Source organism: Bidens hawaiensis, unplaced genomic scaffold (assembly GCF_021521415.1).
Source record: "Bidens hawaiensis isolate Kalapana, Puna unplaced genomic scaffold, B.hawaiensis_p1.1 tig00020038_1, whole genome shotgun sequence".
Classification (NCBI taxonomy): domain Eukaryota; kingdom Viridiplantae; phylum Streptophyta; class Magnoliopsida; order Asterales; family Asteraceae; genus Bidens; species Bidens hawaiensis.
Genome location: NW_027493050.1, coordinates 240252 through 257921, shown reverse-complemented (window position 1 = coordinate 257921; position 17670 = coordinate 240252). Strand labels below are relative to the sequence as shown.

At 35.2% G+C, this 17670-nt stretch overlaps 1 protein-coding gene across 1 annotated transcript; it reads right to left on the bottom strand.

Annotated features, from left to right (window-relative positions):
* Nucleotides 1–14218: 14218 nt before the first annotated feature.
* Nucleotides 14219–14782, bottom strand: LOC143559795 (uncharacterized). The gene has a single exon (XM_077048258.1). The coding sequence runs from the start codon at nucleotides 14780–14782 to the stop codon at nucleotides 14219–14221; it is 564 nt and encodes a 187-aa protein (XP_076904373.1).
* Nucleotides 14783–17670: the final 2888 nt, after the last annotated feature.

The following is a 17670-nucleotide window of genomic DNA, read 5'->3' as shown; positions in this document are numbered from 1 at the left end:
ATTACAAATTTATCCAAATATGGTTTACATATTCGGTTTATCATATCCATGAATGCAGCTGGTGCATTGGTTAAACCAAATGGCATGACTGTAAACTCATAATGACCATATCTTGTCCTAAAAGCTGTTTTAGGAACATCTTCTTCTTGCACTTTTAATTGATGGTATCCTGAGCGTAAATCGATTTTAGAAAAATATCGAGCTTCTTGGAGTTGATCAAATAAATCATCAATTCTCGGTAAGGGATACCGATTCTTAATCGTGACTTTTTTTAATTCTCTATAATCGATACACATACGCATCGAACCATCTTTCTTTTTGACAAACAGTACTGGTGCTCCCCAGGGTGATGAACTAGGTCGTATAAAACCTTTTTCTAGAAATTCATCTAATTGCTTCTTTAATTCTAACATCTCGTTTGGCGCTAACCGGTATGGTGCTTTAGCAACTGGCGCTATTCCTGGTATTATATGGATTCTAATTTCAACTTCACGATCAGGCAGTTGCCCAGGTAAATCTTCTGGAAAAACATCCGGATATTCTGATACTACCGGAATTTCTTTTAGCTCTTTTCCTTTGGCGCTAATGAATACAGAAATCATATATACCACGCCTTGTTTCCTTAGATAGCTTGCCGCTTTCATTACTGATATAAACTTTCTAGGCTTGAGCATCTTATCTCCTTGAATTGTAATAATTTCTCTTGTTGGCGAGCGAATTTCAACAGAATTTGTATTACATAGGATTCGAGCATGATTGGCTGCTAGCCAGTTCATTCCTAATATAACATCGAATCTAGCTAGATTCATTGGGAGTAAATTTGCTTTAAACTGGTGGCCTAGTAAGTTTATATTTTCTTCTTGGAGTACTTCATGAATATGAATAGAATTTCCAGCTGCCGTCTCTACCGTGCATACTTGATGGAGTTTGGTTAATGGTTGATTTAAGGCTTGGCAAAACTTCGTGTTTATAAAACTTTGGTTTGCTCCGGAATCAAACAATACTTTAGCGTAAACGTTATTGATAAGGAACGTACCCGCAATGACGTCCGGAATCATTGCTGCTTCTTGTGCAGTAAGCTGAAAAGCTCGTGCATTCTTCTTAGGTCTATCTGTGTTCTTTGCTTTGTTGTCAGGCACCTTTATCAGCTTTGGACATTCTGGACGGATGTGGCCAGGTTCTCCGCAGTTGTAGCAAACACGACTTTCCTTTCTTCTACATTCTTCATCCGTATGTCCAGCCATTTTGAAATAATTGCAATACTTATTTTCTTAAAAGCGCATCTCCCTGAATGCCTTTTTCTGCAAGTTCTACAAAAAGGATGAGCATAGGATTGCCCTGTTCCTTTCTTCTGAAACTGTTGGGTAAGCTTCTGGGCTAGATCTTTCTTTTTGTTTTCTTCCTGAGTTCGGACTAATCTGTCTGTCAGGGTATTTGCTAGCTCAACTGTTTCTTCAATAGTCTGAGGTCTAGCTGACTTAACCAGATCACGGATTTCACTTACTAATCCCCAAATATAACGAGAAATTAGTACTGATTCTGGCGAAGCCAAAGCCGATACCATTCTTGCATATTCGAAGAATTTTGTCGTATACTCACGACACTTCACACCTTCCATCTTATGGTTTAAGAACATTGTAGCAATCTTTTCTCTTTTATGAGGAGGACAAAATTTCCTTTCTACTATTTCTTTAAACTCTTCCCATATCATAGTATAAACTATGTGACTTCCTTTTGACTGGAGGACGGTGTTCCACCATTCCATTGCTTCATTAATGAAGATGTTAGAAGCATATAATATTTTATCTTCTTCAGCACATTAACTAATTCTTATAATAGCTTTTGTTTTTTCTAATCAACGTAGTGCTGAAATAGGTCCTTCTTTTCTAGAGAATTCGGTTGGTTTACAGGCCAAGAAATCCTTGTAAGTACAACCATGAACTTTTGACTTTTTGGGTAATGGTTTGCTATTTCCTCCATTCACACTATTACTAGCTTCAGTGTTAGACTTTCGTTTATTACTTTCTGTATTATGCCTAATTATATACATGGGTTGCTTAATGGCATCAGCAATTAAAGGAATTGCTTCAATGATTTTCTGAGCAATCATATTTTCAATGGCATTCATATTCAGATGAGTTTATTGATTATGAATTTCATGATTATGCTCGTTTTCATGATTGTGCTCATTTTCGCTATGGTGCTCATTTTCGTGATTGTGCTCATTATCGCGATGGTGCTCATTTTCGTGATTGTGCTCATTTTCGTGATTACGCTCATTTTCATGATTGTGCTCATTCGACATCTGAATTACATATAAGAAAAGAATTATTAATATCATAATCAAATAATAAGGTAAGCACAGAATATGTCAAAATCGTCGATCTTTGCAACATTTACTCTTTTTATATATATATGCATCACTATATTTTACATCTATACACTATATATATATATATATATATATATATATATATATATATATATATGCGTCACTACACACCTTTCTTACATACATACACTCTTTTTTTTATCAAAGAAATTACGATAACAAACATATAAATATTATATATATATGGCTTTATATATAAGGCTCTCGGTCATAGTACTTCCAGAGTAGGGTCTCCCCAACATCCCTCAGTCTATTGGCGGTATCCACCAATTCTTCCCCATAGTGACGGAGCTCTGTCGTCATCTCCGGTGTCATGGTGGGGTAGTTTGCGGTTTCATCCTGGAATGGGGCATAAGGATTTGACATCATTGTTTGATATTGCCAATCATTCGTCCACCATTCTTCCATTTGAGCTTGGCTGATAATATCATCAGGGAGCAGTGTATTATTTGGGTCCTGGGATGGCATATTAGGGTTGCTGGAACTTGCTGCACCCATATCATTGAATATTGGTTGAAAAAATTCACATTTATCTAGGCATCTGCCTAGTCGCTCCTCCATTGGTATTGTTGACATGGGTGGTGATAAAGTTGGTGGTGGTTCTATTGGTTGTGGTTTAGTTGGTTGTTTAGGTTGTGGTTGAGTTGGTTGTTCGGGTTGTGGTTGAGTTGGTTGTTTAACTGTGGTTTTTCCTTTCTTATTTCTTCTCAATCCTCGTTGCCAGTCTTTGAGGCTTCTTCTTCTTTTAGGCTTTGGTTTTTCTATAGGTTGGGCTTGAAAGATCATGGGTTCAGGTTGTTATTGACTAACTTCTCCTTCTTCTATATCCATGGAGTTAACGGATATGTGTTCAAAAGCATCAACTAGCTCACTCATGTTTTTAATAAAAAATTATAAAACAACGAATTCAAAAAGAAAATAGTATTTATTTTCACGTGTGATTAAAATCTTATTTTTATGGTTAACACATAGGTTAATGCATGTATTTCCTAAAATTAATTTTTAAGTTTAGGTATTACTAAAATACCCATATTGCTTAAACCAGTGGCTCTGATACCAATTCAGCTGTCACGGCCCCGACCCCTATATCCCGGGAGGGAAGCCGTGAACATTGTTTGGTGGTATCGGTGCTTATTAAATTATTTTGCAGCGGGAAAATTCGTCAGAACCGTAGTTAGGAAAAATGATCAGAGTTACAAAAACACCATGATTATTATTATGATAAACCAGGAATTAAATCCCTTTTTGATACAAACATAAGTTTAATAGGGTTAAACCTTAATTTACAAAACACGTTTCTTTATTCTGGTGACAAGCCACTTATTTAAGCTGGAAGCCGCAGACATCATTCCTTTGTCTCTAACAAGTCTCCTGAAACATGTTTAAAATATTTGATCAGCAAGAAATACTGGTGAGTACATTCACTTGTAAATGACACATTTACAGTTGCAGCATTAAGATGTTTTTACATCTGCCTGCTTACTAATTACCGAAAGGTACTTGTCACTCGACTGTATCTATGACTGTGGTCATATTACTTGTTGGCTAACACTTGTCAAATAAGTAACGTATAATTGCCCAGTAGGTAAGCCTTGTATACAAAACCCCATAATACCAGTAGTAACCATCCCTTAAGTCTTCAGAGACTTAATCACTGTAATGTATTTTAAATATTTTAAAAATACTTTTGAAAATATTTAGACAATCTATCATGGGTTTTGTAGGTTTTGAAATCACCATGACAGTGTCGGAAAAATAGTTGTCTCACGCAAATGTGAGTTGTATAAAAACTCGAATGTCTCACCTTGTAAGTTTACAATTAAATAACACCTCCTGGTATTAAGCACCTAGGATAAACACAATGTAGTATAACTAGATTAGTATAAAACCAATAATCATAACGATAATCACGAGAGTAGAAACTTTACACGATTGCACAATGTCTTACCTTAACAGGCAGAGCTTTTGGATTCGTGTATATAAGCTTCTTTCGATCGGATAGGATATCGTTACGACACTCAGGTATTATACTATAATCTTAATATATATGTGTGTGAAAATTTAGAGAGAAAAGAAATTTTTGTGTGAATTTTTGAATGTCCCGTTCACTTCTTATTTATAGCTGATTTTGGACACCGTCGCGGTACGCGATGGCCATACACAAAGGGCGTCGCGTATCGCGGAGAATCTTGTAGCTATGTCGAGTCAGCCCTAGGCTTGCTACGTGGCACGCCACGTGGCAGGCTACGTGTCTCATCTGCGTAACCTCCACGTCGCAGTACGCGATGGCTAATCTAAACCCGTCGCGTATCGCAATGGAAGGATTTAAAAAAAATCTTAATTCCCAACAAAAATACTAAGGCGGCTCTTAAGCGGCTCGCGGTGATACGAGCGTGCGAAGTGGTCCATCAAAGCGCCACATTGCGCCCATCGCACTTCGCCCGAGCCCGAGACCGAGCCCGTGCGCGTTCGGGTGCTTCGCACCCTCCGCTAGGACCACTGGGTGTGATATGTCTTATAAGAACATTAACATAGGAATTTTCTTCCTTATAAAGTGCTCACTAGTTTTATAATCTAGCGATGTGGGACAAGAATTTACAAACCTATTTATACTATGGTGGTACCTTCCCCATTTCTTTCCTCCACCAATATGGGATGAAATTTCCTTCACTTATCTCTTTATTCTTTATTTGTGGTTTGTTATAATCGGGCACTCGCCATCTATTTTCATTGTTCAACTCTTTGACAACATGAAAAACCAAAAACTCTGCCTCCCTCTCTATCTATGAAAGGGATGGAAGGAAATGGAAACAAAGTTTGCCCATATTTATAATTTAATATTTTTGAATCTGTTGTGAGTAGAGGAGAAAAAAAACGGTAATGATGAATGTATAAAAATATTATTTAATTGAGCAGGATAGAGAAATTTAGTGTTTTTAGTGTAATTATAGATATGAGTATGAGGGATAGGTCTGTTCATGAACCGAGCCTAACCGAACTGTAACAGCCCAGCTATCACTGCACCGTAATATTGTCCGCTTTGGCCGGGACGTACCACCATCGCCTCATGGATTTGCTTTCGGTTGCCCAGGTGGTCACCCATCCTCATACTTCTCCCACCTGAGCACGCTTAACTGTGGAATTCTCCTCTCATCCACTACCATTAAGCGCCCAAAACGCGTTATGATGGGGAAGGTATCCACCTCCTTATAAAGAAGGCTTAGTTCTCCTTCCCAACCGATGTGGGATGTCACAATCCACCCCCCTTAGGGGTCCAGCGTCCTCGCGGGACCTGGCACCACCGGTTCGGAACTGGCTCTGATACCATCTGTAACAGCCCAGCTATCACCGCACCATAATATTGTCCGCTTTGGCCGGGACGTACCACCATCGCCTCACGGATTTGCTTTTGGTTACCCAGGTGGTCACCCATCCTCATACTTCTCCCACCTGAGCACGCTTAACTGTGGAATTCTCCTCTCATCCACTACCATTAAGCGCCTAAAACGCGTTATGATGGGGAAGGTATCCACCCCCTTATAAAGAAGGTTTAGTTCTCCTTCCCAACCGATGCGGGATGTCACACGAACGCACGCATACTCATACTTGGTTTGGTTTCAAATCGAGCCAAACCGAGCGGCTTGAATTTAAAGAAACGAGCGAGATATATTTATGCTTGAAATTTGTTTGGTTTTAAATCAAGTGGCTTGGTTCGGCTTGGATTTGTGGTATAAAGTTTTCAGTTTCAAATTTTTAAAACTCCAAAATGTCATTAATTCAAAACTTTCAACTAAAAAACGTATAGAATTCAAACTCTAAAATGTCTAAAACTTAAAAATAACAATAAAACATACATAATAAGTTCAACGAAGATACCTGATCGATATTTTATCCTAACAATAGAAAAAATAGTTCGTGTATCAAGTGTGACGAGACTAGTAACTAGTTTTCAAAGGTGTAATCAGAATACTGAACGAGAAAAATGACATGAAAGTTTATGGAATTGTGGAAGTATTGAACAAGTGGAAAATTTAAAAATCCTTCAAATTTTTTATATTTTTATATAAATACATAGTATATATATGTGTGTGTGTGTGTGTGAGAGAGAGAGAGAGAGAGAGAGAGAGAGAGAGAGAGACGGTTTATTGGGGAACTCCAGAAAAGTGGGGAATTGAGGAACTCCTTTCCCAACCACTGATCAATTCTCCACATCCTTATGGTTGCACCCTAAGTAACCTATATCATATTATTTTTGTAGTAGAAAAAAAAACCCCTAAAAAAATAAATCAAAAAAATAATTAAAAAACTATAGAAATAAAAAAAACGAAAATATAAAAGAGTAAAAAAACCAAAATGTTTATCTAGCATCCCCGGTCCAAAAAAAACCTTCAAAAAAATCAAAAAATTAATTAGAAAAATAAAAAATACGAAAGACATAAAAAAAGTAAAAAAAAAACCAAAAATAAATCATCTAGCATCCCCGTTAAAAACACAACTAAAACTTTGTTTAGCCTTCGGGTTTAGTTTAGCTTTTAGCGGGTATAGGTTTTTTTATCTTGCCGGGGGGGCACTTTTCATTAACATTTTACACGTAAAACAACAAATCTTATTAACATTTTACTTGTAAAACAACAGTTCATAAAGATTTTACATGTAAAACAACAGTTCATTAATATTTTACATGTAAAATCTTAAAATGAACTGTTGTTTTACTTGTAAATTGTTAATGAGATTTGTTGTTTTACGTGTAAAATGTTAATGACAAGTTTTGTTATTTATGTAAGATATTAATTTTTACATTTAAAAATTTAAAGAACTTTTGTTTTACATGTAAAATGTTAATAAGATTTGTTGTTTTACGTGTAAATGCTAATGACAAGTGTTATTTTACATGTAAAATATTAATTTTTACATGCAAAATTTTTAAAGAAATGTTGTTCTACATGTTAAACGTTAATGGGATTTGTTGTTTTACGTGTAAAATGTTAATTAAAGTGTTATTTTACATGTTAAATCTTAATGAACTATTGTTTTACATGTAAAATGTTAATGAGATTTTTTGTTTCACATGTTAAAGTGTTAACCCGCCTCCCAACGACAAGCTAAAAAAACCTAAACCCACTAAAAACTAAACTAAACCCGAATGCTAAAATAAGCTTGAGTTTTTTTTTTCTTTTTTTTTTGGAACGGGGATGGTAGATTTTTTTTTTAGTTTTTTAATTAATTTTTCAATTTTTTTGATGGTTTTTTTTACCGGGAATGTTAGATAATCAATTTGGTTATTTACATTTAATTTTTCGTTTTTTTTGTTTAATAAATTTTTTAATTGTTTTTTTGATTTTTTTATGGTTTTTTTTCTCTTACACAAATAATGTGATATAAGTGATTGATGGTGCACCATAAGGATATGAGGAAATGATCAAGAGTTGAGAATGAGTTCCCAACTTTTTTGGAGTTCTCTTTTGAACCTAACTCTCTCTTTCTTTCTCTCTCTCTCTCTCTCTCTCTCTCTATATATATATATATATTAATGAAACCATATAAAGCTACGTGTCGCGATGTGGTCGCTCCCCCCCTTTTTTTGGAGTCACAAGATTTGCTTGATTTTTAAATGGAGGTTTCTCATGCATTTGACCCGAATTCACGGGTATGTGTCTCATCAAACCCATATATTTCTTAAACGGGTTATAACATCTCATTAAATTAAAAACGAATCTCACCAAATATTTGATATAAAAATCATATAAATTAGGGATATACTAAAAATTAACATATGTTTTATTTAAAAAGGATATATATTATTTATAATTAAAAAACCAATTTTAAAAAATAAAAATAAACGAGTCTTAGGTCTCATCAAACCCATATAGCTTTTAAACCGGGTTATAACATCTCATTTATTTGTGAAACAATTTATCATCAAACTATAATTATTATTAACTTTCACAAAATAAAAAAAATAAAACATCAAAAAAATAAATAAATATTATAAACAAGTAATATAAAACACCCCCCGTAATACGGGGGATAAAAACTAGTAATATATATATAAACGAAAGCTTAAAAAGCTCTCTAGTTGTTCCAAAAATTTTATCAACCCACCAGATTGCTTTATTTGTAAATGAAGGCTTCTCATGCACTTGACCCGAATTAATGAGTATGAGTCTCACAAAACCCTGAAAACCTTAAACGGGTTATATCGTCTCAGTGAATGAAAATTAATTTCATCAAATATTTGATATGTAAATTTCTACAAAATAGGGATATAATAAAAATTTATATCTTATTTAAAAAAATTTATTTATAATTAAGAAAAATTTTATAGTAAAAAAAATAAGCGGGTAACGAGTCTCACCAAAACGAAATAGTTTGTAAAACGGTTATAAGATATCATTTATTTGTGAAACCCTTTCATCATCAAATCCTAAATAAATTATTAACTTCTTTACGATAAATAAAATTAAAATCTAAAAAATTAAATAATATTAGAAACGAATAATGTAAAACAACCCCATAATACGAGAGATAAATGAAACCTTTAAAAGCTATCTGGTTGCTCCCTACATTCCCTCAAACCACCAGATTGCATTATTTGTAAATGGAGGCTTCTCATGCATTTGACCCGAATTTACGGGTATGGGTCTTACAAACCCAAATAGTCCTTAAACGGGTTACAACATCTCATTAAATTAAAATTAATCTCAAAAAATTATTGATGTGAAAAAATCCTATAAAATAGAGATATACTAAAAATTAATATAGTAAAAAATAAACGGGTCTTGGATCTCACCAAACCCAGATAACTTTTAAACCGGGTTATAACATCTTAGTTATTTGTGAAACCCTTTATCAATAAACTCTAACTATATTATTAACTTCCTTATAATAAGTAAAATTAAACTCAAAAAATGTATACAAATATTAAAAACGAATCATGTAAAACAACTCACGTAATACGGGGGATAAAAACTACTATATATATAGAAAGGATCACGAGAGAACTCTTCATTAGAGAAATAACTAAAGAACTAATAAATAAGTATTTTTAATTAAATTAAAAAAATATTTTTAAATATTTTTTTTCCTCCTTATATGTTGTTATTCTTCACCACAAAAAAATATAAAAATTAAAAAAAAAAACTCGTTGTAATGCATATATGCATTACGTCGACTTTTTTATAATACATATGTGCAATAATGTGTATTTTGATATGTGAAATAGTGTTGAATAGCATATATGCATTTGTTTATATTGTATACTAGTTGGAGCCCCGTGTATTACACGGGAAATTGATGAAAATTTTAAATTTGAACATTAATCAAAATATAATCCGCAACACAATTATCATATATTGTTAATAAATTATAATTTATATTAAAATTATGGGATTTACTTAAAGAAACATAATGCAAATATTTACTAATAAGAAAAATTTTCCTTGTACACTACGTTTGCGGTTGTGTTGGTTAATATACCTAGTTTATCAATAATCAAAATTTTTAGTCAATGTCTGCCTGTAAATCTTGACAAAGCGACGTATAGATGTCCGTGTGAAAACACAGGTATTTTCAAGTACAAGCCAACCATAAATAATAAATCAAGATTATGTATTAAATCTTAATCTTAAATATATATAAGCGAAACCTCATTAAATTCTCTCTAGTCACCAGATTGTTTTATTTGTAAATGAATGTTTCTCATGCATTCAAAGCGAATGCACGGGTATGGGTATCACCAAACCCAGATAGCCTTTTAAATGAGTTATAACATATCATTATATTAAAAATTAATCTCATCAAATATTTGATATGAAAATCCTCTAAAATTATATACTAACAATTAGTATCCGGTTTTTTTTAAAGATGTTATTTATAATTTAGAAACAATTTTATAGTAAAAAAAATGGGTCATGGGTTTCACCAAACCCATATAGCTTTTAAACCGGGTTATAACATCTCATTTATTTGTGAAACTCTTTTATCATCAAATCCTAAGTATATTAATAACTTTCTTACAATAAATAATATTAATATCCAAAAAAATATATTAATATTAGAAACGAATAATATAAAACAACCTCGTATTATAGGGAATAAAAGCTAGTTATATATGATAGCTAAGAAAAGAACTTCATTAGCTTTCCAAAAAAACCAAAAGAACAAATTTAAATGTTTAGTATGTGGATAAACAAATTTATGAGAATGTAGTCAATGTATATAATAAAAATTTTTAAGGAAGAAAGAATTTTAATTGTCTTTTATTTTATATTCTTGAAAATACTAAAAAGAATAATTATAAAGCATTGTTCCGACCTCTTCTATCCCATTTGACATGCTCTTTTTCTATAGCTAAATTGTTTAATTTTATTACATTAAAATATAAAAAGAAAAAAAATAAAAAATAAACATTAACACACTTGCTTTATATATACATAAGAATAAGGTTATTTTGGGTTGGGTAATGTAACATCCTAAAATTTTAATGTTGAATAAAGGAAGTTATGTTTAGTGATTTTCGCGTTATTAAATTAATTAATATCGAGTAAGGAGCGGATCATGGACTTGGATTAATTGAGATGGGTTAAATGAGAATGGGCCTTAGGTCCATGGGATTTAAGGGGTATAAATATCCCCCAAAACCCCAAACCACCATCCATTCCATCTTATCCTCTAACACTCCAAAACACACACACCACACACCAACATCGCCGCCGGCTGAGGGAAGAACCGAGCCAGATCCGAGAGAGAGAGAGCGATTAGTTGTGATAACCAGTTAAACAAGATCCAAACAAGCTCAGAAAGGTATGATTCTTGATCTTTGAAGTTTAAAGATCCAAGTTTTATAGTGTAGATACGACCGAAAATGGTCGGGAAGCGTAGTGGGTGATGTCGAACCTTAACAAGGGTGTTAAAATCGCCAAAATGCTCAATAAAAACCAAACAGCGGCTGATCTGGGCAACTTCGCCTGCAACTGGGCAACTTCGCCTTCAAAGCGATAACTTCGCCTTCAAAGCGATAACTTCGCCTGAGGCCAAGTTTGCCTAATTGATAACTTCGCTTACGGCCAAGTTCGCCTAACTGGTAACTTCGCCTAAAGCCAAGTTCGCCTGATGATAACTTCGCCTAGAGCTAAGTTCGCCTGAGGTTTAACTTCGCCTAAAGCCAAGTTCGCCTGATAACTTCGCCTAAAGCTAAGTTTGCCTAAGGTTTAACTTCGCTTAAAGTCAAGTTCGATTAGAAAATAAATTAAAAATCTAATGAAAAATGTGTTAAGACAGTTAATGGAAATAAAATTTTTCCAAGCTGACCTGGCAGCTCGACCCCAGCCAGGGGCTCTGCCCCTTGGACCCTGCTAGGGGCTGCCGCCCCTAGACCCCGCTGCCAGGGGCGCTGCCCCCGGACCCCCGTTCGTTGTGGGTCATATAAAGATAGAAATACATTATGAGAAGTGATAGTTAATTGATACGTATACTTGTTATACAGTCAGTCGTGCACAACTGAAGAAAGGAATTACGATTAACGGTGAACGTAACCGTGTTCAGGTGAGTTTCTAGCCCCATTCCTTGTTATGTTTTCGGGGCTGTGTGCATACTTGATGTGTTGTTAATACATTTATCCTAAGTGATAAGTGTATGCCATATGTGATATGTGTGATATGTGTGAATGATTGCTTGATGGTACGTGAACGATCTTCGGATATTGCACGTACTGTCAGGTTGTAACGCTATGTATAAGGTAAGTATGATATGTATGCTTATGTGTATGAACGTGATAGAGATAATAAAAGAAGGAAATGATGGTTGTATGGTTACGAAAAGGGTACCGAGCCCTAATAATACTCGAGGTATGATGTATGGTTGTATGGTTACGAAAAGGGTACCGAACCCTAATAATACTCGAGGTATGATGTATGGTTGTATGGTAACGAAGAGGGAATCGAACCCTACTAATATTCGAGAACTAGGGACCAGACCCTTATAATATCTGTGATGTTAGGGAATCGAACCCTTTTAATATTCGAAAACTAGGGACCAGACCCTTATAATATCTGTGATGTTAGGGAATCGAACCCTTCTAATATTCGAAAACTAGGGACCAGACCCTTATAATATCTGTGATGTTAGGGACCAGACCCTTATAATATCTGTGATGATAGGGAATCGAACCCTTCTAATATTCGAGAACTAGGGACCAGACCCTTATAATATCTGTGATGTTAGGGACCAGACCCTTATAAAATCTGTGATGATAGGGAATCGAACCCTTCTAATATTCGAGAACTAGGGACCAGACCCTTATAATATCTGTGAGGTTATAGGGCGAAAGGCTCTTTAAAACGTATGATTATGTATGTAAAGAAAGTATGAAGGTAAAAGTGAAAGTATAAGCACTTAGGTGTGTATGAAAGAAAGTTAAGAGGTTAAGTATGATATGTAAGAATGTATTGTGTGATTATGTGATTAACTAGAACTCACTCAGCGTAGCTGACTTTTAGTATGCACGCAGGTGAGTAGGATGAGGCAGCTCGCTTGAGAAGACACGTGGCACCGAATAAGAGTCTGGCATCTGAAGACTTATGATGTTTTAATTTTAATGCTTTAATGTTGAAAGACAAAGGATGTTTTGAGACAAGTTATGAATTATGTAATGTTTTATGAAAGTTTTATATTCCGCGTAAATATTTTAATTAACTCTGATATTTAGAACTGTGTTTATGAGTAAATCCAACACGAAAGTAGGGCTACCGGGAACCGGGCCTTACAGGTAATAACCCACATGAGATCCAAATAGCAAAATGGGTTTAAAAAATATGAGGATGGTTGAGAGTGTGACAAGTTGCACATAGTAGTATTCTTTTATTAGAGTAGTAGATTTGCAATAATGTTATATTATATACAAATATTAAAAAAAATCGATATAGTAAATGTGTATATTAGTGTTGTATTACATATATGCAATAGTGTGTTTTGCATACAATTATTAGTGTTGTATTTGCATTATTCAATAGTGTATATTATATAATGCTTATGTGTTGTATTATATGCAATAAAACACTATTGTATATATGTAATACACATAAATGCACATATGCATTATATCGATAATTTTTTATTTGTATTTTTTAGGAACAATATTATCTTATTAGAATGATGAAAGAAAAAACATCGTAAAGTTTTATTTTTTTAAAGTTAAAAATAATTTTTTATTAGTTCTCTCTTTAAGGAGTTTTTTCAGAATCCCACCCCTATATATATTAAACTAAAAAAATAATTCGAGCAAAACAAACCGAACCGAACATAGCGAAGCTCTGCTCGTGCTTGGCTTGTTTTTAAATCGAACCAATCCGATCGGCTCATTTCCAAATAGTGTTGAATAGCATATATGCATTTGTTTATATTGTATATTTGCAATAGTGTTATATTATATACAAATATAAAAAAAATCAATATAGTACATACGTACATTAGTGTTGTATTACATATATGCGATAATGTGTTTTGCATACAATTATTAGTGTTGTATTTGCATATATTCAATAGTGTGTGTTATATAATGCTTATGTGTTGTATTATATGTAATAAAACACTATTGTATATATTTTTTTTGAAAGTTAACTTCATTAAAAAACGAGCAAGCCACAAAAATGGGGCCGCTCACAACAACCAATTACAACGTATACAAGGGGTATCTCACCCAACCATTCCAGTCAATCCTAGTACATTTCGATCTATATTTTATCCAAATAAACATAGCGACTTAACTGTAGCCATAACCTCAACCACTTTAGGAACGGACTTATCAAAAACCGCCTTATTACGCTCCTTCTAAATCGCCCAGCAAGTAATCATAAAAATACACCGAACTATCTTCTTTCCTCTTTCGGGCGTCTGGAAAGTATTCTGCCAAGCAATCATTTCTTCAACCGAGCGGCTATTAGTAGGCAGTAAACGGCACCAACTCCAAACCTTGCACCAAACTTCAAAAGAGAACCTGCAATTGACGAAAACATGGCTAGCCGTTTCTTCCTCGGAACTGCATAAAGAGCATGTAGTAGATGATAACGGGATGCCTCTTTTAACCAATTCTGAACATGTAGGAACTCTCTCCTTTTCAATCCTCCAAAAAAGAATGTTGACTTTTATCGGAATCCAATTTTCCCACCACATTCTTTGAACCGGTTGATCGTAAAGATTTTTCTTCATCGCTGCTTTAACATTAGCCACAGAGAATCCATCGCTATGATTATCATCCCATATCCAAAGATCTCTACTACCACTGAAGTTAACATCAGACAGCAAAAATAACGCGTCTTGGGCTTCTGAAATCCCGGTCACAGTCGTAGCCCCCTTCATCCAATCACCAAAAATCCTAATGTTCCCACCTTCCATTCTGATCCGGTTACAAACAGAAGCATTTTTATCCGTCTCTGATTTGAAAAGAGTAGGCCAGCGTAGCCATAACGGGGTGGTACCAACCCAAATGTCCTTCCAGAAACTGATGCGACTCCCATCACCAAGTTTACAAGAGATTAATTGATCAATTCGTCTCCCATCAAACCGAATGTTCCCTAAAAGAGACACAATGGATTTCCAGACCCCAGGGCACGCTTTATTGACTGGTAAAAACGTCCATTTATTCCTTCCACCATGAATACTAAGAATCGACCTTTTCCACAACCCTTGATAATCGGATTTGAACCTCCAAGCCCACTTTACGAGTAAAGCCGAATTCACCTCCGATAACTTAGAGATACCCAAGCCCCCAAACCGTTTGGGTTTCGTAACAACATTCCAAGACACCTAATGTATCCCCTTCCCCTCTTTGCTGCCCATCCATAAGAATTTCCTCATAAGTTTCTCAATGTTTTCAAGAACTTGAGTCGGCGCTTTGAAAACCGATAGGTAATTCACCGGAAGGCTCGCTAGCACATATTTAATCAAAGTTAAACGACCTCCAATGGATAAAACTTTAGCTTTCCAAGGTTGTAATCTGTTGAGAATAGTATCTATCACCAGATCCCAATGAGCAATCCGGTTCATGTTCGCTCCGACTTTGATCCCCAAATAAGTAAACGGGAAGCTGCCCATTTTACACCCTATTGTTTCTGCCAAGCTGCTGACCTCCATATTCGTGACACCCAAGCCGAATAAAAAAGATTTCTGGACATTAAACGTCATACCCGAACACATATTAAAAACCCTTAACAACCTAGACTGCATAACAATATTCTTTCTAGACCAAGTCTGCAATAATAGAGCGTCGTCTGCATATAACATATGCGAGATAATACCTCATTACCTGGTAAAGAAAACCCTTCCATATCCCCCAACCGACATGCTTTATTAATCATGCAAGGAAAAGCTTCCATAATAAATAAGAATAAGAAAGGCAATAGAGGGTCGCCTTGTCTGAGCCCTTTTAGGCAATAGAACTCAAACGTTGGCGACCCATTAACTATCACCGCTGACCTGGCTGACTGAAGAATGCCTCTAATCCAAAGGAACCACTTCCCCGGAAACCCCATCTGGTCCAAAATATCAATCAAAAAATCCCAGTTCACGTTATCATACGTTTTCTCGAAGTCGATCTTGAACAGAAACGCCTTCTTCTTACATTTTTTAGCCCAACCAATAATTTCGTTTAGAACTAATGGACCGTCCAGAATGTATCTGTCTTTGATGAACGCCGATTGTGACTCCGAGATAACATCGTCCATAACATTCTTGATTCTTGCCGCAATAACTTTTGAAATGACTTTACTAATAACCCCAATTAAGTTTATCGGACGATAGTCCTTTAAACCCAACGGCGTTTTAGTTTTAGCAATTAAGGTGATAAACGATAAGCTGCAATCTTTATTAATAAGCACCGAATCATAAAAGTCTTCAAACAATCTCATAAAATCATCTTCTAAAAGATCCCAAAAAAGTTTAATAAACCGGAAATTAAATCCATCCGGCCCCAGAGCCTTGTCAGAACCACAATCAAATATCGCTTTTTTTACTTCTTCTTTGCTGAAAGGGGCTATCAAATCTGCTCGCTTATCCACAGGCACTTTCTTGAGGTAATTGCATTCAAATCTCGGCCGTCTACTAACCCTTTCACGAAACAGCTCTCTATAAAACCTCAAAACTTCTTTTTTAACTAGAGGAGGATGTGAAATCCAATCTCCATTAACTATAACACCCGGAATACTATTGGATGCTTTCCTTCCGTTAATACATCGATGGAAATATGCCGAATTATCATCCCCCATAGAAGCCCACTTCACTCGAGCTTTTTGTTTCAGATCTTTATTTTTCAACATAAGCAATCTCTCCACCTCTTTCTTACTCTCTTCCCAAATCCAAACCTCCTCATCCTCTAATTCCTCCTCTTCCACTTTCACTTCTAAACGAGAAGTATCATGTTTTAGCATCTCTAATTATGCCCCTTCCTTAATTGATAACAAGTGCCACCAAGATTTCAAACCCACCTTAACAGCCGCAAGCTTCTTGAATAAAGAAAGACTCGGAGGCTCATTGGACGTAGCTCTTTGCAAAACATTTTTAACAACCTCCTCGCATCCTTCCCTGTCAAGCCACGAGTCAAACCATCTAAAAGGTTTAGCACCGTAGTTTAGATCAACCATAGTCAATAAAATAGGAGTATGATCGGATAACTCCCTTGAAAAAGCCCTTAGACACGCCCCATGCCATCTATTGAAAAAATCTTGACAAACAAGCATTCGGTCAATTTTACTCATTTTGGCCGCATTACCCACTCCTGTCATGTACGTGTATCTGTTCCCCTGCATAAAAAACTCTTGCAAACAAGCTTCGTCAATAAAATGATTAAAATCCGACGCCGCCCTGCTATTGAACTTCGAATTCTTTCTTTCTTCTACCCATCTAACCGCATTAAAATCCCCAATCAACATCCACATACCCGATTTACCCTGCATAACACTAAGTAATCTCTCCCATAAATTTCTCTTTTCGCACACCTTCTGGGGCGTGTACACGTTAACAATATTAATCAAACTACCATCTTCAACCAGGGTACCCGAAATCACAATATAATTGTTATCCTTGACCGTATGAATCCTAGAAAACTTTCTGGGATTCCACAAACAAACCAAACCCCTCGATTTTCCCCTCGCCCCAACTATTTCAGAATCAAAGCCCCCATTTCCCCACACCGAAGCATAATCAAAAATCGCCCCATCACCTAACATAGACTCTTGAATACATAGGAAATCAACTTTATTCTTTAACACCAACCCCTTAACCCACTT

Bases quoted from the DNA above. Each gene is read 5' to 3' on its own strand.
- LOC143559795 (XM_077048258.1), bottom strand. From the start codon at position 14,782: ATGGAAGGTGGGAACATTAGGATTTTTGGTGATTGGATGAAGGGGGCT.